The sequence below is a fragment of the Hypanus sabinus genome, chromosome 4, assembly GCF_030144855.1.
Source record: "Hypanus sabinus isolate sHypSab1 chromosome 4, sHypSab1.hap1, whole genome shotgun sequence".
NCBI lineage: Eukaryota > Metazoa > Chordata > Chondrichthyes > Myliobatiformes > Dasyatidae > Hypanus > Hypanus sabinus.
In genome coordinates, this window is record NC_082709.1 from 28,583,498 (window position 1) to 28,605,333 (window position 21,836).

A 21,836-nucleotide genomic window follows, 5' to 3' on the forward strand; every position below is an offset into this window, starting at 1 on the left:
TTCAGAAGTTATTTCGCGTTTCAGCTGTAAAACTACTGATTTGGTCTTCGTTCATTCAAAATGCAATTTGGTTCTGGCTTAGTATTTCTGACAAAATGATGTAAACATCCAAAATTCGCCTGCCAGATACCTTATACATGCACTTTTGTTATCTTATATAGCCCATTTTTAAGATAAAAGTAAAAATACCACCGAATGGATATTGTACAGTAATTACTGAAAGCGGAGAAACTGAAATACTGTATTACATAATTTAATGAGTTAATTTACAAGAGATTGACAAAGGACCCTGTGGGAAGGATGCACAGTGAAAAAAAAACTGTTAGTTACATTTTTTTTCCAGAAGAATCCCATTAAGCGAACAGTGAAGTGGCTCTATGGGGCGTATTATGGAAATTTTCGAGGTTGATTTAATGAGGCTGTTCACATCAGTTCCGTACTGGTTACAAGGAAAAGTGGACACAGGACGTCTACAATATAGGTTTCCAAAATTAAAACTGGCAGTGGGACAATGAGGACGTCGAGTTTTTGCAAAATCACTTCAGATAACGAATACCACATTAAATCCTGTACATTCTATGCACCATGAACAATCTTTTATGTATCAAGTCTCTTATCTATCTCTTCTAATGACTTCCCTTAGCGGGTTGTTAGTATTTGACAGCAGGTCTCTGCGCAGGGAACTTTTTTTCCAATTCTACATTCAAAGGAGGTCCATCAAGGTACATGATTGGCAATTTTCGTCATAATCTGCACATTATTAGCATCGGAATTGACATGGCAATAACATTGGCGGTTTCTGATGTGTCTTCCTCGAACTTTGCCAAAGTCCTCGAGGAGTTTGTTTCTGGCAGCGAACACTTGTCAGATACCCGGTGGTGGCACTCCTGGGCCAAAGCAGTAGGCATGCACATACCCAATTTCACAGAAAAGGGCCTTCATATAAAATTGTACAGAATAAATGGAATTGTGTTCTTCCCAAAGTGACCTTCATCTGTAGCATTATTTAAAGAGACAGTATCCAGATGTGGTTGGACTGACTTTAAAAATCTGTTTCAAGACAGTTTTACCTTCTTGAATTTAGTCCCAAAAGTCTTATCAAATGCTAATGGGCCCAAATCATATCCATTAAGAAGACGATAATACTTAAAAAGTTCACAGTTTCCTTGTACAATCTAGTATAACGAAGAGAACAACTAAAAGAACTTTTCAAGAGTCCACGGGGAAAGAGTCTAAATTATTTCAGCCGCATCCAATGAGTTCCGGGAAGAATGAATAGGGCAGGGTTGTCCGTACTAAAAGGATAGCATGTCTTTTTAAAACAGTTGTGAATGGAAATTTGCCCACGGTTGCACCAAAGCACTAGAAGGGCGATGGATTAGAAAAACCGAATTTAGCAATTTACCACTAGTGTCTCCATTGGCCTTGGTGAGAACCACCGCCGGGTTGAGTTATCTGGTAAGGGAGGACTCCTCCCGCTGGCCAGGCGGTGACACCGCTGCTGATTTGCTGAGCACCGCGGCCGAGTAGGGAAGAAAGCTGCTCTCCGACCTCTGCGCAGCCGCGGTGCACGTGAAGTCGGAGCTCGAGCTCCTAGGCCCCAGCGCGCCGCTCTGGTTGCTGTGGCAACTGAGGCAAGAGCACGGCGCAGCGCCGGCGGGCGTCGAGGCCGCCGCGGCCGCGGCCGCTGCCGCCGCCGCCGTGGCCGCGCTGCTGTTGAGCCCGTGTGGCGACTGATAGAGGCCCGGGTGGCGAAAGCTGCAGAGAAGTTCGGGCCGCGAGTAGGGGTGCGAGAGGGCGCGGAAGGTGTCGAGCGGGCGGATGGAGGTGGGAAAGGGCGTGGCGCCTGTGGCGGCGGCGGCAGCGGCTGCCGCGGTGACGCCAACGTGAGGGTAGTAGTGCAAGGGCACGTGAGAGTGGAAAGGGTAGGGCAAGCTCCCCGTGGCCGCCGCATGGGTCATCATGTAGGTATAAAAGCTTGGGTCAGCCGGGTGGGGCCATGACATAGCTAGTCGCTGTCTTTTATCTTTCATTCGCCGGTTCTGAAACCAAACCTGGATCAAGAAAGAAAATGCACAGCGTCAACACATTGGAATCCAATTTTCCTATGTACTCTAGCATTTTGTACACTTTAAATAGAAAGGAATGCTTTGCAAATAGTGTTTTAGTTCATGCATTATCACTCTGAAAATCTAAGGGTTCCGTTTATGAAAATACTATTAAGTATTGCAAAAGTAATTCTAATTTTAACAAATTATTCAGAATGATAGTCACGAATATACTACATAATAAATTACTTTATTACGTGAAACACATTAATACATGAATATTGAAAGAAAATGTGCAATATAATTATTTAACCGTAAGTAGAATACACGAATTATACAGTATGCACCTTGATAGTTGTTTCGGGTAGATTTAAAGCGGCCGCCAGTTCACATCGCCTGGGTCTGGATACATAGTTTTCTCTGTAAAACTCTTTCTCTAGTCTACCGATTTGTTCTCGGGTGAAAGCAGTTCGATACCGTCTCACCTGGTCAGGACCAGAACCCGAATTGCCTATTGAACTGGAGTTGCCGTTCAGGTTCGTAATACTGGAGCCATTCGACGAAGTATTAGTTGAACTACCATTATCAGAATAAACTGGAAGGAGAAAAGTAAAAACGTGAACGATCAGTAAAGCATGAGCAGAAATTAATAAGGCAGCTTTGATGCCACATAATTAATGCTGGCTGTCATTATTACAAATGGTGACTGTTATTAGAGTCAATAAAGTTCTATGAGACTCTGCATAACCAAATATATCCAGTTAATTTGCGGTAAGTTTCGGTAATTATGTATAGATAAAGGTTCTGAGGTATTCATCCATTAGCCATTTGAATTAACAGAGAATGGATAACCTCCAGCCTCTTCTTAGTCGTTTTGCTTCATTTGCAAAGCTAGTTAGTATTCTTCGATATTTTACTTTTCAGCATTTCAACCAGAAACAACGCGCACGTCTGAACTGGCAGTTGTTTTAAAAGCAAATATTTTGACAAGATAAAGGCCCTTTAGAAATTCACAGAGCCGAATAAAATACTAGGTTTTTCCCAATAATTAACCGTTTAATTTCATAATCTACAGTTTAGATAATGGTGCGATCGAATATTCACCGCGAATCGCCTTTCAAATATCAATGCTTGTGCAGGTATACATCCTATTGAAGAAAATATCGTTGATGTAAAAATAGGGGTTTCATATAACTTCCTTGCAGTTATTTTTTAAATGAAATACTTTAACGCTGTTCATGGCTGTATGTCCATTTCAATTCTATATTTGAATCCAGATGGGTCTTGCAATATGAGTTTAAAAATAAAACGCATGCTTTTTACGGGCCTGTTTTATTTTGAACGGTTTACAGGAAATAACGCAGGCATTCTGAACATTGCACATTTGTTTTTACAGTTTATTTAAGCAGAATGTATCAGTTTTTGGTTTCTATAATTTAAACTATAAATGGAAATGCGTTCACAATCTTTGATGCATCACTACAGAGTCTTTCCCCAAAATGGTTTTATTTTCTGTACCCTCACATGTCCTCGTGCAGAAGAAAGCAGATAAGGATTTTCGAGCAATGTTTAACAAATAAATGTTTACCTTTGTTTGTATTTTCTTTGAGATGCGTTGTACTGACACCGGCAGGAGAACGGAGTGTCGAGCATCCCACATCAACATCACTGTTCATTTCTGCTTCTTTTTCCCGACTCGTAAGTTCTGGGTAAAGGGAGAATTTTTTCCTGCTTTCCGAAGAGGAAATTTCAGGCGAGGACGTGCTGTCGCTTGAATGTTGATGGTGGAATAAATTGTCTATCTCAAATTTGCCGTTTGTTGAGGTGTCCCCAACAGTGTTGTGGAGGGAGGCGGAAGTTGGTCTGGGGCTGAGACGACCACTGTGATGAGAATTTTCAAGGGCCTCCTCCACCGCATTTCCAGCTGAGTCTGACAAATTCGAAATCCTTTTGGCAGCAGGACTATGCAGACCCCGTTCCATCAGAATTATTTCTTTTCTTATTCTTTCCATCCCGAAGCTGAGAGCAGGTTGCAGGCTGATACTGCACTAATGATGATCTTGCAGCTGGGGCCAATTCGCATCCAGCCCCGCAAGTGTCTCGAAATTTATCTTTTTGGTGCAAAGAAAAAGTGTTATGTCAATACGAGGGAACGACTGGTCAAAATGACCCGCGCTTCCTTTCTCCCGGTGTGTCATTCATCAAACTAGTGCTCGTCATTAAGGTACGAATGACGCTGTTCGAATAATCATTTATTGTAACAGGTTTATAAGCAAATAAATACAAGCGTCTGTCAGTGGATGATGAAGGCGGCCTAGCGACAGGCAAATACATCCAGGTAGAGAGGAATTAGAGGACAGCCCCTGTCCTCAGCCGATGATCGCATGCCCGGATGCTCTGGGCTTTGGCCTCTGGGGTGAAATTGACAGTCTGATTAATAAAATGAATATTACAGCTTTTCCCTGTACATTTAGCTAGATCATTATGCTCTGATTTTGCTTTGCAGTTCTTGCAGGGTTCACATAATAACATCTTTCTCACCACACTTTTGGTTGTCGGGAGGCGAGCGATGTGGGTAAATGGAAGCATCAAGTTTAAGGATTTTCTTTATACATTTCGATTGATTATATTTTGAACATTTGGTCAGTTTGGATTGAAATGTCATGATGTCTTTTTTATTGACAATCTGAAGTCGGATTTCTTGCAATTGTACTTTTTTAAGACCCTGTCTGTTCTGTTCCCCATTTGCGTGTTCTCCCTTTAATATCTACTCCCTCAACCTCTTGTCTTATCATTGCCCAGTTTACCTCTTCACGTACACCAATACAGATAACCACAATTTTAATCGTTTTTCTCCATCCTTTACATTGGTATGAAATGTACATATTAGGATAGCGTGAATGGAGTTTCCTTAGTGTGTCCTTCATTGATATATCGTGCCCGATCTATCAGACGTTTAGACAATGAAATATATGTTTGACTTGTAAAACACATCACAAGAGCGTATCACCGACACAATACTTCTACTGAGATGTACTGCATAATTGAATAAAGTTTTATTCCTTTCGTTTATAATTAGCCTTATGAGGTGATGTATTTTGTAATATTTGACATAATTTAGTTAATTAAGTATTATGACTGAGATAGTTCAGCTGCCACTCTGTACCTCCCTCCTCTCTGTCTGGTTACACTTAAATTATTCATTTATTTGAACATAAAATATACTAACTGTACTTATATTATTAGAGACATTAAAGGAAGATCCTTTTCCATGAAAAGTTATAAGGAGTATTTTCCGGTACTTTTTTTCCTTTTAAAGTCAAACTATTACTATATAATTTTCAAAGAATCGCGAAATAAACGAAGAGGTTAAGGTTAATCCATAAACTGTGGCGACAATATATTTACCTTGTGTTCCCGGCCAGAGAAAAAAATAATGTGAGGCTATGTAACATTTGCAGTAATAAGTTTTAAAATTCCAGAGAGGATTTGTAAGATGGAGAATCTGAGCGGACCAGCTACTCTCGGTGTTAATAGTGGTAGTAATGATGACGCTGATAGCGATGATGATAATGATGATGAATTTGTTGTTGTTGTCATCATCACCCGAGTTACTTTGAATTTCGAAATCAATGTTTACTAACGAAAAGGGAAACTTATGAGCTAAGTTGCGAAACGTTATCGCGAAATGTTAATTAAAACTTAACTGATATTTATTGTTCATATCACAGAATAGTTGCTTCCGAGTTCCCCTTTTGGGAAATGACAATGTAGCAAAAGCGTTCAAGATGCATAATTAATATTAAATAATGCATAGACAGGGCCTATATCATCGATGCTAAATGACTTAATTAGTACTGTCCTCCATGCTGTGGAATCTAAACACTCCCGCTCTGTCATATATAGAAATATAGATAATCCCAATATTTTTCTTACGGTTACCTTCAAAAATTACCATATTCATACTTTTGTACTCTGTACTTACTCCGATTTCCTCATTCAAACAAAACATAAACGGACAATAAATGTCGAAAATAACGGTAATAGAAACAAGGCAATAATAATATTGCAATTTATGGGAAGCCATAAGCGATTAATGTTAATTGTGGGTAAGAAATCATTAAAAGGCAGTATTAAAAGTTGCATGATAAAAATAATGCTTTCTTCCCATGGGTCTCGTGCAATAACAGAGGCAGCATTTTAATGTTATTGTTTAACAATAAAAAGAAGTTACAAAACATCATAAATTACCGAAGTACGGAATGCCATTAGATTTAAAGCGATACACTTTTATGTCATTGTAGGAACTCTTTGGACCACGAGTTCGTATCGTCTTATAGTTAGCAATCAAATTAACATATCGGATTCTTAAATGGTTCACTATCTCAATAAGTAAAAAGGTTGTATCAATTAAATAAAAAGCAGCATTCTGCAATGATGCTGAAACATTAATAACAATATTTTCGAAGCTTGTTTAATAATGTTATCTATGACTCGCCATTCAAAACGAATGAATATTATCACTAATTAATTCTGAAGCTTTGCAGTATTTTTGGATACATAATACTTAAAGAAAGACGAATGGAAGCGAATGGAACCGCACTCGGCCGAAATATCTGTCCTCTGGCGCCCTCCTCTGTTTTATTATTTTTATAACAGTCACATCGTTCCATAGCAGCTCCATAGTTGTTTTCGGAGATTCGCGAACATAGATAGCAAATTAAAGGTGAAACTCAGGATGTTGTCCGTATGAGTTAACTTCCGTATCGATCAATTATTTTACAGCGACACAATTCGAAAGTGTTGATACAAAAATAAATGCATATATTGATTTGTATTTAACTTCATAATAAATTGACCTCTCAAGTTGTGTGCGTGTGTTTGTGTGGAGTAACAGTGGCCCGTGACATTTTCAAACAGTGGATGTCGTAGAAGGTTTGTAATTATCGAGATCAAGTGATGGGAGAAAAATACCGACTAAATTTTACATGTCCGAATCTATCTCACAGCCCAACTATCTGAATAGTCAAAAAACAATCTCGTTGTAATTAACTGATTATTAATTAGAGGTTGATTTAAGACTGTAGAATAATGCCGATTTTCATTGACATAATACTGATTAATGAAACTGGCAGTGTAATGAATAGAGCACAAAGAAAGCTGTAAGCACATTGAACATTGATTGCTATTCTTGCTTTTATGTCTGTTTCGCATTTGCCATCAGATGTTACCCATGATCCAAGGTACTTGAAGTTGTGAACTTGTTTTTAGGATTTCATTTCCCAATACGATCCTATAGTTTGGGATATAAGGTTTCTTTGATATTGCCATTACTTAAGTTTTCTTTTTGTTTAAGGTTAGGCCAAGACTTTCGCTCTCTGTGTTGATGCTAGTTACTAGTTTTTGTAAATTTACTTCACTGTTAGGTATCAGTACTGTATCATCCGCATAGCGGAGGTTGTTGATATTGAATCCTCCTATACTTATTCCAGGTAGGTCTTGTATGGTTCTGATGATGTTTTCACTGTACAGGGAGAACAGGTCAGGGACCGTGATGGATGGTGAGACATGATCGCCCACGCCGAACGGCAAGGCACCTGAATAACAACAACATTGAACATGGCTTACATTATTTAATACACATTGAATTGTTCTGTGGTCCCTCGATTCTCTGATACTGATTTCTAATCTTTATATTGTAATTAGCTTTAAATTTATGTTACTAGAAAGTTTTAATCTGGTAGTAAAGTCAAACAACTGACCAAACCCCGAGAAATAGACTGATCATAGCAGTGCAGTAGTAATCACTTTACCTCGCTCAAAGAAGGTTTACAGTAACAGGCTAAATATTTGCTCTTCCTTCTAATGCTGGTACGCGAGGTGTAATTCTGAAGCTGAAAGGGTTATAGCGGGCAATAAAAGCTCCTTAAATGCTTTTTGTCTGCCGCATGCTGCATTGTCACGAAGGTTTATTTCAGATTACAGTTCAGAATTCTACTATATTATGACTCATTTCTGGCACTCGGTGTAAAAAAAGACATATCTTTACACATGCGAGGCAACCAGCAACCAAATCGTCAAACTTAGAAATAAATTTATTATCAAAGTAAGTATTTGTTACTATATACTACTTTAAGATTAATTTTCTTGCAGGCATTTACGGAGAAAAAAGAAAGAGGTAGATACAAATGTCAGCATTGACCTTGAGTCAACAACTACAGTTCTGATGTGTCATTCTGTGATGCAGTTCGTGTCCTTGACGTTTGTTCGCAGAGTTTAATTTGCAAAGAGTCCACACTCTGTTTTATTTGCCAACTGCAGTAGAGTTGCTGCAATAAAAAGATCAGGTAGTTTGGACCAGGGTGTAGTATGTGCTTAATAAATAGTGCCATTTTCTGAGAGGTACTCATTGCCTGCACGGGTACATCATTCTCAATATTTTAAACAAGGACGAATTTGCACTTGCAAGTTGTGACAGAACGTACATGTGAAATTATATCTGCAAGGTTTGGAGTGAAGACATCCATTAATTTTAGAGAATTTATAAGATGGATTCAACGTCTCTGCAGTACAAGCTGACGTTAGAGACATCTAGCGATAGGACGGTATCGTTGCAAGATGGAGTGCGCCCATTTGACATGAAACCAGTGCTTTCCACGAACGTTGGATTTTCGCCTACTATGTTTCCTTCAGCTTTGAAAACGACTCCAAGTGGAAGATGTCACGGATTGTATTCAGAAGACATTTCAGCTTGCGGTTCGTATGGAAACCCAGATCGGGAGATAGTTGCCATCCCACCTGAGGCAGGTCCATTCACTGCCAACCAGTTTCAAAGTGACAGCCATATATCTTTGTTTAGTAACTACCGCCATAATCCTTGCATTAGAGGAGAAGTCCCCACAAGCTCAACAATTTATCAGAATTGGGCATTAGAATATCCCCGAGCGACACCTGCCCAAATCCGGGCAGATCCCAGTGACCCGGCCACGTCTGCCTACAACTATTCTCAATGTTATGGAGCAACTATTTCAGGAGGAACGTTTCATACTACAAGTTCCAGCACCCCAATGCATTTAGGTCAGTCTGTTGACGCATGTTGATATCCTGCATATCCGACTTTCAATGGCGGTTGACGTGATTAAAGATTGCGTTCATTTTCCATAGATGTTAAATAACAACAAGGTTGCTATTTTCTTGTTTGATTGTGTTTACTTTAATTTGAGTCTGGTCTCAAGGGAATTACTTTTAGTAGACGAAACTGAAGATACGCGACGAATTCACCTAAAGAAAACAACCCATTGCTTCCTATTAGCTTCTCTTCTTTATATGTATTTTTAATTAAAACATTTCAGAGGCCAAGCCAAACTTTTAAGTTTGAGAATAAAGTATTTTCACCTAACGAGGTAAGATGCTTTTGTTCTGCTTTTGTTGAAAATCAAATATTTTGGATTTAGTCTCCATCCTTTGAAAAATATATGGACACATTGGAGCCAAATTTGAAAAAATGGTATACGACAATTCATTTTACATGCTTTAAACTAAATGCACATGTATTTCTTGAAGATTAATGATTTTGCAATTAAGCACATTGCCATAGATTGCATCATCCGACATTAATAGAACTGAAAATTTAAATAGATAACAAAATAAGTTAGGATAGCATCAGTAATATGGTTATCAGAGACTTCTACATGTAAAAAAAATTATATTTCCTTAAACTGATGATAAACCTGCTCATGGATATGTCTGTTACTTCAGCTTTAGGATTTACATCGCAATGGTCAACGTCCCAAAGCCTAGAAAATAGACGAAGGAAGAAACGAATCCCTTACAGCAAACAGCAAATAGCTGAACTGGAAAAAGCTTTCGAAAAAAATCGATTCCTCACCCCCGAAATCCGATTAAATATTTCTTTTGAATTAGGTTTGACAGAAAGGCAGGTAAGACTATCTCTTTTCTGCTTTTACAAAATGAAAGAAGTGGAGTACCTGGGCGACGGTGTTCCGCAACAGGTGTGCGAATTTATTCTCACAGAACATTAAACCGAGGCCGTTCATATTTGCCATATTTTTTTTAAATTATGCTTCTATTTTCAGGTAAAAATATGGTTCCAAAACCAGAGACAAAAAGAAAAAAAGCTTCTTCGTGTGCAACAACCGGTGCATCCAAGCTGCTCTCGAGTCTGAAAGGGGAACACTTTTATTCAAAGGAAGCATAGCTTTATCAGTTACAAAAACATCGTTTCTAGGACGCAATGGCTAATTGCTCTTCAAATATACATGGACATAGATGATTCAACATAGATCATTTTCATTCTTTAAACAGCTGTCTGTGTGGGGAAATGATTTGACAATACTGTAAGATTTAGTTTTGTTTGCGTTAAACGATATTAACGGGTTGATTTTGCTAAAAGGAGGGAACAAGGAATAGTTACACTATGCATTTAATTCTTAATGGAGATATTGTTTGATTTGCTAAAATAATTATCTGTAAACCATAAAATCAACAAACACTTGACTACTTAGAAAGAAGAAACTGATTTTCTGATGGTTACTTTTAGTGACAAAGTGATAATATTGGCAGGGGTTGCATAAGACTTTGCAGATGAATGATTTTATTTTCAGGTTTGAAATTATTTGAAATACCTCATTGTACTGCATGTGAATTTTAATAAAAGTGGCAACTTTGTGAAGGCGCTACATAGCATTCGGTGTGCATCCAAAATAGTTTTAACCTTGTCTTTCCAAAACACGTTGAAATATGTATAAGCCAGAATTTGATAGCTGGAGACGAATGTATGTTTACATAAAGCATTTAAATTCAAAAAATGCAAAATAAATCCAGGTTCTATTTAAATTATAATGTATACGTATCTCTTGATTGATCGATGGATCGATTGATTTCTATTTATCTGTCTGTCAACCTTGTACTCAATTTTAGGGAACACGTAAGAATCAAGTGTATTTTTCTGTGAGGTTTTTCATGACGAAGTTTCTGACCTACAACACATGAAATAACATATATCCGTTGTGCATATAAAGAAAAACTACTTGCATGGTAAACTTCGCAGAACTGTAGTCGAAAAGTGAAGCTATTAACCAATTACAAGAGTATCGCTTGAATCAGTGATTGTCAGATGTCTAACTCAAGGTCAAATCAAGGACAAAGCTTCTAACCAATGTGACATTTGATTACAATAATGCACTTATGAAGGACTCAAACGCTTCCAGCGACACTTCAGAAACAATGAATTCTTTACGGAGTCATCTTTTGCGTAGAGCAGATAATCTGAAAGCACTGTCGTATTATGGAACAGTGTTTTCGAATAAATATTCAAATTATCTTTAAATCAATCGATCTACGTATATATACATGCAGGTATGTCTGCCTGAATGTATGTATCTACCTGTATTCGCGTCTATCTCTGTGTTAATCTGTCCAGTGTCTAATTTTGCTTCAAGATGATTTTCACCTTCAGTATTTGCTATGCTCTTTCTGTTTTGAAGTTTAATAATTATTTAGTTCCACTATAATACGCTCACTGATTTCATAAACAAAAGTAGAATTTCCATTTGCGTTCCTGCGGGAGTTCGGTTGATAACATTATAGTAATTCTGCTCAGTATTATTTAACTCAATATTATGTTAATCTCAAATGCTATATACGATTATAAAGGAAATGATCTCATTATGTTATTGCAAAGACAATTGATCAAACAAATCAGGCGAGCATAATCAATTTATGCAGAGTCCTGGCGCCCCGAGCGACGACGGTTTTTATTCCTCTCCATAGCTGCTTCCTGCCCTGCTGAGTTTCAAGATTGAAGATTCAAGATTGTTCAATGTCATTTCCAGTACACGAGTATAAAGGAGAAGGAAATAATTGTTACTGTGCTTCGGATGCAGCACAATAAAGTAAGATGAAGAACAGAATAATAAAAAGGCAATAAATATAAAAATATAAGATAGCTTAAATAAATAGATTAATTGTATGTACATAAAGTGACGCTGATTGCAGGACGCTGTTTGTGTTATTTAATCAATTTAGTTTTTAAAACTTGCGGTTTTCTTTTTCTGCTCTGTGAAATGTTATTTTTAATAGTCAGTTTCCCCTCCCTCCTAGTATTTAATTTTATATTCTTTGTCAGCATCATTAAAGCTAATGAGGAAAGGAAGTTGGCTCCGGAATACTTTTTGGTATGTGTAAGGACACCGGAGCACCCATTCTCGGGGAGAACGTGCAAACTCCTCACAGACAGCGGCAGAATTTAACCCGTGTCGCTGGTTCTGTAAATCCTATGCTACCCACTAGGCTGCCGCGCTGAGAATGATCAGAACTCATTTGTATCTGTGTTTCTACACTTAATTTGTTTACGTCAGATATTTATGTCTCGTATCTGCAGCCACACACACTAAAACTGGAGGAACTCAGCAGGTCAGACAACAACTATGTTTCGTCGAGGCCTTTCTTCAGTATTGAGAGGCGGCAGAATAAGTAGGTGCGGAAAGGGAAGGAGTACGCGCTAGAAGGTGCTTGATGAAGCTGGGTTGGTGGCGGAGGGGCGAAGTAAGAAATTGGGAGGTGATAAGTGGAAAAGGTAAAGTACTGGAGAAGAGGGCACCTGATAAGGCAGGAGAATGGACCATTGGAGAAAGGGACGGAGGAGATGATAGTTAGGTCTGGAGAAGAGAAGAGGTAAGGAGGGAGGCAGAGTGAGGAATGGAAGAAGAAGGAAGGGGGAGGGTAGAAAATGACCGGAAGTTAGATAAATCGATATACATACCATCAGGTTACCCAGAGGGAACATGAGCTATCGCATTTCCATTGTGTGTCCTCATCATGGCTATAGAGGAGCCAATGGGTGGACATATCAAAATCAGAACGCGGATTGGAATTAAAACCGGGAACTCTTGTTTTTTTTGAAGAAGGAGTGAAGGTGTTCCGCAAAACCGTCCTCCAATTTACCTCGGGTCTCATCAGTGTAGAGGAGGCAAAATCGGGAGCACTAGCTACAGTAGAAGGCCCCAATGGATTCGCTGTTGCCGCACTTGGATAGATTCATTGCGGGCCTGAATGGAGGAGAGGGAAGAGGTCTCGGTTCGTCATTACTATCAACAGGTCCAAAATCTATAAATGGGCAAAACAAACATCAATAGCTCTCGGCCAGTTTTCCAAAATCGTAAAGCCTTTCATAATTTTCCGGCTTAGAGCTTTCCCAATGGTTAAAAATGAAGATTTGTCATCCCTTCTAGGAAACTCAAAATATCCATTAGGACTCTGGCGGTAACCTTTCTTCGAAATAACGCGGTTGGATTTTTACGTTAATCTGAACGATCGGTTGTGTTACAGTTCAATATCACATTTGAAGGACGGTGCTTTTGACAATGCAGCACATCCTCGACACTCCACTGAAATAACAAAGTAGCATGTTGTGCTCAGATTGAGGGATGTTGTAGGAATTCAGCTTATATTCAGCGACCACGTTCATATCGAAATGTTTCAACTGCTCTGAAAGAAATTGCAAAATTTTGGACTTAATTTAAAGCACCACATCACTATGTTTAGACCCAAGAGATTCTGAAAATGCTGGAAATCTTGAGCAACTCATACAAACTGCTGGAGGAACTCAACAGATCACCGAAATGTCGACTGTTCATTCCTTATCATAGATGCTGTCCGACCTGTTGAGTTCTCACACAAAATGCGGGAGGAACTCAATAGGCGAGGCAGAATCCATGGAAAAGAGAAAACTGTCGATGATTCGGGCCGAGACCCTTTGAGTCCTGCTGAAGGGTCTCTTCTGAAACGTCGTCTATACTATTTTCCACAGATGCTGCCTGACCGGCTGAGATCCTCCAGCATTTTGTGTGTGTTGCTTGGATTTCCAACGCTGCAGATTTTCACTTTTATCTGCTGAGTTCCTCCATAATTTTGTGTATGCTGCATGTCAATATTTGCTGTGAATATCCAGAGAAATGGTTTACGTGCATAGTAAACGATACAATAATCTGATGTTTAAAACACGGTTCATTGGCTAATTACAACGTAAAGCATTCGAATGCAATGCTGGCCAGATAATACCTTTTTCAATTGCATAGCGAAGGACAAGTATTGCTGCCAGTGTACCGCCTGATTCAAAGCCTTGCGTTTATGTACCAGTCTTAACAAAACACTTCACAAAATGAATTCTATTTTGAAGTCATCTTTTATATCTAGAGCAGGTAATTCAAAAGCAGTATGCTCTTTATACGTTAGTGTTGATTAAGTAGGAGAAGGTGTCAACTAGCAGGAGCGCTTCCTACATAGAAAGGAGTGTGAGAATTTTGTTTGACATCCTTCGTACCTTTTTTTTTAACCGTTATTAGACTATTAATGATGTGGAAAACTTTTAGGTCTTCTTCTTCAAGGATGCTTGGAATATAGTTCACGCAATAAACACCCCATTGCTGAATAGCAATTCTTACAGATATTGAAGAATATACAATAACAACCCTACTTCTTGTGCCCATCCTGTCAGCTTTTAGATATTATAGATATTCTGGGCGGCTTTAATATCAAAAACTCACGATTAGATTTACCGCCTTGAAATTAGACCAATTTGCAAGCTCTCCACGTAGCGCCACTGTATAATTACATTATGACAAATAATATTTTCCATCATAAAAAGAATAAAAGCGTAAGTGCTCTAAAATGAGTACCGAATTAGATCCAATTAACCATGACACGTACAGTCCTCTGAAGGTTGCGTGAGTTCATAGCTCCCGTTTTACCATTGCGAAGGCCGTGGAATAGTGCAAAAGTAAATATCTGCACGCCGGGCTTTATTCAACAACAGTGCTGCTCATCATGACACCGAATACCTAGTGATAGAAGTTTTAATGGATGCAATGTCCTATAGGATATTGTTAGCCCTAATTGTACATTAGAATGAATGCTTAAATAGAACATTATCAAAACAACCTGAACATGCAAGATAACTAATTTTAAATACTGGGCAGTGGAACTTATTTATTTATTTGCTAAACCTCTCTCGAATAGAACGGAGGCAGGAATGATACTTCATTGTACTATACAGAATAAAACATCTTATTTCAGAATTCTAAAATTCGTTAAAATACGTATTGGGCGTGCATTTGCATAACTAATAAGCATTCTAATTTGGAGGCATGAATACATATTTTGCATTTTATTTATGTATTTGAATCTCACGCACTTCCCCGGGACATTCCTAACTGCTTGTTGATAAGTTTTCTTTCTACCTAATAAAACTACTCTGTTCTGGGATTGGATTATACTGGTAGAGGTAAATTTACTTTTATACAAAATATATTATCCTTACAGAATCTACTCTTCTCATACATTATTGTAAACTCAAATTGAAGACCTGGAATTGGAAACAGGTGTGTATTTTAATACAATAATTCTGTAAGCTGGGTTTTGGCCTGTTTGATCCCCACAATAGTGTGGCGATTTGAATGTGGTTGTTGTGCAAAGTAAGTGTGTATTATTAAAAGAATATTTTAATTGTATTTTGATTGAATAATGGGGCTCTATAAAATTTCCACGTTCTCTTCAGATACACAGTCACAAAGCTTTGAAGCATTTGATAGACCTAGAGCAGAGAGTATAATTTTGCTATGTAGTAAATTACTTCCGTAGTTCTAACTGGAACACACGCATAGAAGTCGAAGCAAGAGGCGTTCATTTTAAGCGTTTAATTGGTTGCTAATGACGTTAGATTAAAGACATATTTCGTTATCTTGATTATTGTTGATAGAGTAAATCCAGTTTAGTTGTAAGCCCGTTAAATGTGTAGGTTATTATCGATGTAAAACAGAAATGTTTGAAATAAAATGGATTTCATAGCGGGGATTGTCCAGAGTTTATTTTCAATTACATATATTGCATAATTCAATTTGCATACTGGATACCCACGCATTGATAATATTTTACTTTGTACTGACAAAATAAAGAAATTCAGTAATCTGGTTTTATTCAGGTATTAATATTAGCCATTGTGTTTGACAAAAACGACAATTTTATGAGAATGTGAAGTCAAACGGAGCTCATATAACCTCTTCGTCTGTATATCTGCATATATCTTCTATTAATTGATTATTATTCATAAACATGTAGCTGGTATCGGTAACTACGTTAAGTAGATACTTCTGGATTTTAATATCAGTTTTACTATACATTTATCTTTCCTGCCTCCGTTCTATTCGAGAGAGGTTTAGCAAATAAATAAATAAATTCCACTGCCCAGTATTTAAATGTATACATTTACTATTACTATACTCGATGCATTAAATTGCATCGAATTACTTCGATCACAGGCTGAATTAATTCAAAATCAACCTAGCTTGCCAAAGACTTCTGAGAATAATTAGAGAAATAACTAACATGCTCTCAAATCAGAATTCTTGACACTTAATAGTGAACGATGTCCATATGTAAGTATATATTACACTTAGCACAGGCATAATTTTGAACCAAAATATTATTAATACGTTAGGCTTATGATTCTCTCTATGAATTCTTGAAATCTCAGAATAACATCCAGCAAATATTTTACACAAAAAAAACTTCTTAATTCTACTTCCACTCACCCCAACACGGAAGTAAAACCTAACACCAGCACGAATGCAATATAAAATAAACAAAATTTATACGTTTGAAGAAAATTACCCCAACTAGGATTCCAAGCACAGTTCACAAATCAACAATGAAAAATTTGCGTTGAACTTTCCACAAGAGTATGAAAAAGTTGAAGAAAATAATTGTGGATCAAAATAACTTTCAAAATGCCTTTGATATTTATGTAGAGCGATTAAACGTTACCTGTATTCCCTAAATACAATCAGTAAGGAAATATTGCCCAAATGCCTAAATAAAATGCGGATTGTTTATATGAGTAGACTCTGCATTTTTGGTCTGTTTTAGATGCGGACGATGCAGTAAAGCCACATTTATTCTGATTCTTCTTTGCTCTGAAATGTAATAATGGGCCTTCGGGTGAAATCCAACGTGAATCTTACTCAACGTGCTAATGAAAATGGCGATTTAGTTTTAAAGCGAATTGAGTAAGCAAACTAACACACCCCCCTGTAAGCAAATTAGAGCTTCATTTTACATAATTCGAAGCAAATAATTGTTTTCAGGGTTTGACATATTAAAATATCACATGTTTTTCCAATTACAAATCACAGCCAATGTCAGATTTTCAGATTCTTGAGTAATTCCCACCGAGCTGTTCAACAGCTTTAAGCCACTATTTACCGTCTTGCTCCCTCTCCTTCTTTCTCTCTGTCTCCCCCCCCGCCCTTCCACCCCACCCCATCCCCTCTCTACCTTGACCTTGGCCTTCATCTGCTTCCGGAAAGAACCCCTTTGTCTGCATTCCAGAGATGCGAGCAACTTGAGAGGGCGACTTTTATTTTAATCCAGTCCCCGGAAGTCCAAATAACAGCAGCTGTCCGAAAGTAAATATTACCTTATGTTTTCTTCACTATGAAAGTAGGACCAACTCACTTTATATATTTTCTTTTCTCTGATAAGAAATGTCATTCGTGTGCTCTTAAACAAATGTGTTTCGTTTTTAAAATAGTATTTGAGTGCAAATGATGATAAGTTTGAACTCACTGTTCTGCAATACCTCTCTCAGATTACTAAAACTGCTTTTCGGGCTGTTTCTCCAGAAGAATATAGTACAGGAAACGTGTATCTTTGTAAAGAAGAAAGTAAGTCAAAAGGATTTACTGGAATCAATGCATGTAACTTAGCACCAAGCCATGAGTTCCACTTGTATTCCCTTATCACAGAATCTAGCAAGGAAAATCTGCTTTGTCTCTGTGAAATAATAACTTAATCACAAACAAGAGAAAATCAGCAGTTGCTGGAAATCCAAGCAATAAGTAATAACATATAATTTTTCATTCTGCTCTTCGGCATTTTGAAAAATACACCAGGATTCAAATTAAAATTTAAAAAATCTTATTTGGTAACATGATCAAGGAATTTCTTGTGCACAGGTTCTAACTTCCAAGATGATCGGAAAACATCCTTCGGAATCGTCAGATGACTGGGTTCCTGCTGAAACTGGGTCACAGAGTCTCGTCTCTTGCCATCATCCGTTTAGCATTTGTTAAATGTTATTCTTATTGCTTCTTGTATGTTTTTACTTAAATATCTGTATCAATCTTCGTTTTCGTAAGTCAGGATGTGAATGTAAATCTCATGGCGCACAGAAATAAAATCTAAAGAGCGTATGGTATGGTTAGACTGACAAAAAATGTACATGTTGCATCTAGTTTTCTCAGCTTGATGTGTGGTATAATTGTGGTAGAGAAATAAATAGACGTTTAGGTCACATCTTACCATTGTTAGAAAGCCATCATCTAAGATGTTCTATTCCACATAACAAGACTTATTCGATATACAGCACTGTGCAAATGTCTTAGGCACCCTGTATGGTTTCAGATGGTATGGCATCCACAGAGTCCTGATCTCAATATCATCGAGGCTGTCTGGGTTTACCTGGAAAAACAGACGCAAGCGAGACAGTCAAAGTCTGCAGAGCAACTGTGGCAAGATCTCTAGGATGCTTCGAACAACCTACCAGACGATTTTCTTATAAAACTGCCCGAGAATTCATGCATTTTTAAAGGTAAAGGGTCGTTACAACAAATATTGATTTGATTTGGTTTTTTTTTAATTATTTACTACTTCAATTCGTTATTTTTGAAAGCATCTTCGCTTTGCAACTTTTTTTTTTGTTTATTTGTGCCTATGGCTTTTGCGCAGTACTGTATATTTAAATGTTTCGGTCATAAGGTGAGAGATTACCATGGAGTGAAGCGAACCGGGTACTGGAATTATGCTACACTTGCAGTAAACGCTAGATATTTTCAGGTCATTGCTAAACAACAGGACCTGTTGCGAAACAATATGTGATTATGTTTTCGTCTGCTTGACATAAATAATTGAAAATTCAGACATGGCTAGATTGTTGGGGCGGTGGCAATTTGCAATATCTTTGTTTGGTCGATACAAGATTCAAACCTAGCCTCATATGGGAAAAAAAATAGACCAATAAGCAATTGTATAATACAAAAGCACGCAATTCCGGGTGGGAAACGGGTATAGGTCTGAGCAGCTTCCGCTGAGAATTTTGAAGATATGATATTTTACATAACTGAACGTAAGCCAATTTAAATGTGATCGTCTAAAGATGTAATTACAGAAAGAGAACATATGAATTTAAAATCAATGTCGTGCTGGTTTTATAGCTCAGATAGATATCTGTTATCACGAACAACAGACTTTGATGCTAAAAAGGTTGTTACCGAGATTTTTTCATCATTGTTCCCCATTCTGTCAATCCCATGATGACCATGATAACACATTCAAATTTCCAAACGGAAATGACAATTTTCCGAAAAATCTCCAATGCTTCATTTTAACTGAAAACTCTCTTAAAGAATTCTTCATGTACTCAATATTTGTGTATATACCATACCCGTCGATTAAAGGATATATTTTACAATTTATCAATAATATCCCATATAAATTTCAACTAAATTGCATTGATTACAGTACTGACGAAAACACCACAATACTAGTTTTAATGTACATCAACAGTATCGGTTATTTAATATGAATTAATTTGGGGGGAAACCCGATTATTTTAAGGAGTGCTATAAGTACTGAAGCCAGATCAGTTGCAGCGTATCACGTGGTCAAAGTCAGCCTATCGCGTTTCACTCGCGCAAGGCACATTCTAATGAGTGAAAATAAGCACCTCTTCTCACTCCCAGGACTGCTTTTATAAAGCAGTACTTAGTTTGCAGTGGGTCGTGATATGACAGCTCTTCTTTCAGCCCCTTGGAGGACTGATACTATCAGATACCTGCACAACAGAAACAACACGAATAAGTCGGAGATGGAAGGACTGGGTGGGAACGTCCCTTCAAACCAATGCAGGAATTTTCTATCTCCCACTGCATTTGGAGCTCATCACAACTCTTTATCTTCGGGACCTGCTTACTCAGGCGGAGATCGTACGCATTCTGTCATTTCTGAATCAGCTAAGCAATGCAACCCATGTCCAGCTCCTACTAGCCCTCCAAACCCAGCCTTCAACTACGGTTATCATTTTGGAAGCAGCTATTACAGTTGTCGAAATGTTGGCATACAGCAAACTGGACTGAAATCTAGTGCTCATGCATCTCTAGCCGGTTACCCAGTGGACAAATACACGGATGTTTCGGGTTTCACCAACAGTCCTGTCCCCACAGACGAGGTAGCAAACCGAGCTAAAGAATTCGCATTTTATCAGAGTTACCCTAATCCATATCAACGGGTTTCTAGCTATTTGGACGTTCCAGTAGTCCCTACCATAAGTGGCCACGGAGAGCCTAGGCATGAAGCCTTATTATCCGTGGAGGGCTACCAGCCATGGACATTTGCTAGTGGGTGGAATGGTCAAGTGTATTGCCCTAAAGATCAGACGCAGTCTCCACATTTTTGGAAATCGCCTCTTTCAGGTATCATGAAATATTTTCACAGGAAAAATATATTAAACTCATTTTTAGTATAAAGCAAAGAATGTAGAAGAAACTTTCATTTAGTGTTTTGTTTGTAATATTTAAAATGAACAGTGCATGGGACTCCTATATCAGAATTAATATATTCAGATGTGTGTTTGACTGAATGTTTAAATGGCTCAAAGATTATCAAGTGTACCAAATAGACAAAGGTCTGCGAGTTGTCATTTTGACTTCTTTTTTAACCCTCTCTCTATCGCCCCCCTTTTATTTCCCACACCCTTTCAACTGCGGCCGTTTGAAGCTTGTTCTCATGATTTGCATTTCCCCCCCAGGAGATGTGATGCACAATCAGACTGACATAAACATTTACAGGCGAGGGAGGAAGAAAAGGGTTCCTTATACGAAAACCCAGCTTAAAGAACTCGAGCGAGAATATGCCACTAACAAATTTATCACCAAGGAAAAAAGAAGAAGGATATCTTCAGCTACCAACCTTACGGAAAGACAAGTTACCATTTGGTTTCAGAACAGGAGAGTCAAAGAGAAAAAAGTGGTTTCCAAAGTCAAAGAAAATATACCTTAATTGCGCAGCCCTCACCAGCCAACAATGGCGTATTGTAAATTATACATGATGGTCTTTTAGAAACGGAAGCTAATGAACGTGGGAGACGGTTAAGCAACATCTTCGGATTTATAACCAAAAATATCTTCAAACGACAAGTTTCATGAGATGTTTTGCAAAACTTTGCTGAAATGCTTGATGTGACTTTTCACCACATGCGATCAAATAGGACACTCTGAGTGTTCCACGTTCGCTCATTTGTTTTGCGTTACCGTGCTGGATCGTTTTCACAAGCGACATTGTAGAAAATGCAAAATAATGCTCATTTTTGTCTAAAGAATGTTTAGTGAATTCAGATAAATTACGGGAGGTCGCACAGTATACAGATAAAATGGCGACGACAACTGATAATACGTTTAGACCCAAAAGCTGACATTAAGTAAAGTTTAACCATAGCCTTCTTGAAGTACGGCGATATTTATTTACAGTTCAATGTTCTGTCATGTTTTCCAAGATGTGCCATGGCTGCATTATGAATGGGTTCAAATGGTAATCGCATATACTAGCAACAATCATCTAATGATTGAAGATATAGTCAATTTTATGTCAATGCCCATAAGAGATTATTTGCAACAGAGATACATGCAGACTGTGTGCGGCGCGACGCCATAACAATGC

General features: G+C 38.0%; 4 protein-coding genes across 6 annotated transcripts in view; 2 read left to right on the top strand and 2 right to left on the bottom strand.

Moving 5' to 3' along the window:
- LOC132392609 (endoplasmic reticulum junction formation protein lunapark-B-like) overlaps positions 1–18,546 on the bottom strand; it is a 104,477-nt gene extending 85,931 nt beyond the window's left edge. Inside the window, exon 1 of the mRNA XM_059966735.1 lies at positions 18,426–18,546. The gene's annotated coding sequence lies outside the window, so the exon portion shown is untranslated. The remainder of the gene's footprint in view (positions 1–18,425) is intronic.
- Positions 1–18,562, bottom strand: part of evx2 (even-skipped homeobox 2) — a 19,106-nt gene extending 544 nt beyond the window's left edge. Inside the window, exons 1-6 of one of the 3 annotated variants that reach the window (XM_059966733.1) lie at positions 17,400–17,460; positions 14,778–14,908; positions 12,832–13,556; positions 3,637–4,459; positions 2,396–2,643; positions 1–2,054 (exon numbers count right to left, since the gene is read on the bottom strand). The exon at positions 1–2,054 is cut by the window's left edge and continues 544 nt beyond it. In XM_059966733.1, coding sequence (XP_059822716.1) covers positions 1,452–2,054; positions 2,396–2,643; positions 3,637–4,060 — 1,275 coding nt within the window. In that variant the 5' untranslated portion in view covers positions 4,061–4,459; positions 12,832–13,556; positions 14,778–14,908; positions 17,400–17,460 and the 3' untranslated portion in view covers positions 1–1,451. Of the gene's footprint in view, positions 2,055–2,395; positions 2,644–3,636; positions 4,460–12,831; positions 13,557–14,777; positions 14,909–17,399; positions 17,521–18,425 lie in introns of those variants that run through there. The other 2 variants (XM_059966732.1, XM_059966734.1) reach the window with 2 other exon arrangements.
- On the top strand, positions 6,121–12,836 carry LOC132392617 (homeobox protein nob-1-like). Its single transcript, XM_059966746.1, has 3 exons — positions 6,121–9,125; positions 9,807–9,988; positions 10,145–12,836. The coding sequence occupies exons 1-3, from the start codon at positions 8,597–8,599 to the stop codon at positions 10,232–10,234; spliced, it is 801 nt and encodes a 266-aa protein (XP_059822729.1). The 5' UTR covers positions 6,121–8,596; the 3' UTR covers positions 10,235–12,836.
- Positions 18,563–19,851: 1,289 nt separating the features above from the next.
- Positions 19,852–21,179, top strand: LOC132392612 (homeobox protein Hox-D13). Its single transcript, XM_059966739.1, has 2 exons — positions 19,852–20,593; positions 20,929–21,179. The coding sequence occupies exons 1-2, from the start codon at positions 19,909–19,911 to the stop codon at positions 21,177–21,179; spliced, it is 936 nt and encodes a 311-aa protein (XP_059822722.1). The 5' UTR covers positions 19,852–19,908.
- Positions 21,180–21,836: the final 657 nt, after the last annotated feature.

Excerpts from the sequence above, each read along its gene's own strand:
- LOC132392617 (XM_059966746.1), top strand. The coding sequence starts at position 8,597 with ATGGATTCAACGTCTCTGCAGTACAAGCTGACGTTAGAGACATCTAGC. Across the intron at positions 9,126-9,806 it reads CAGCACCCCAATGCATTTAG|CTTTAGGATTTACATCGCAA; the intron begins GTCAGTCTGTTG and ends CTGTTACTTCAG. Across the intron at positions 9,989-10,144 it reads TAGGTTTGACAGAAAGGCAG|GTAAAAATATGGTTCCAAAA; the intron begins GTAAGACTATCT and ends TTCTATTTTCAG.
- LOC132392612 (XM_059966739.1), top strand. The coding sequence starts at position 19,909 with ATGACAGCTCTTCTTTCAGCCCCTTGGAGGACTGATACTATCAGATAC. Across the intron at positions 20,594-20,928 it reads TTGGAAATCGCCTCTTTCAG|GAGATGTGATGCACAATCAG; the intron begins GTATCATGAAAT and ends TTTCCCCCCCAG.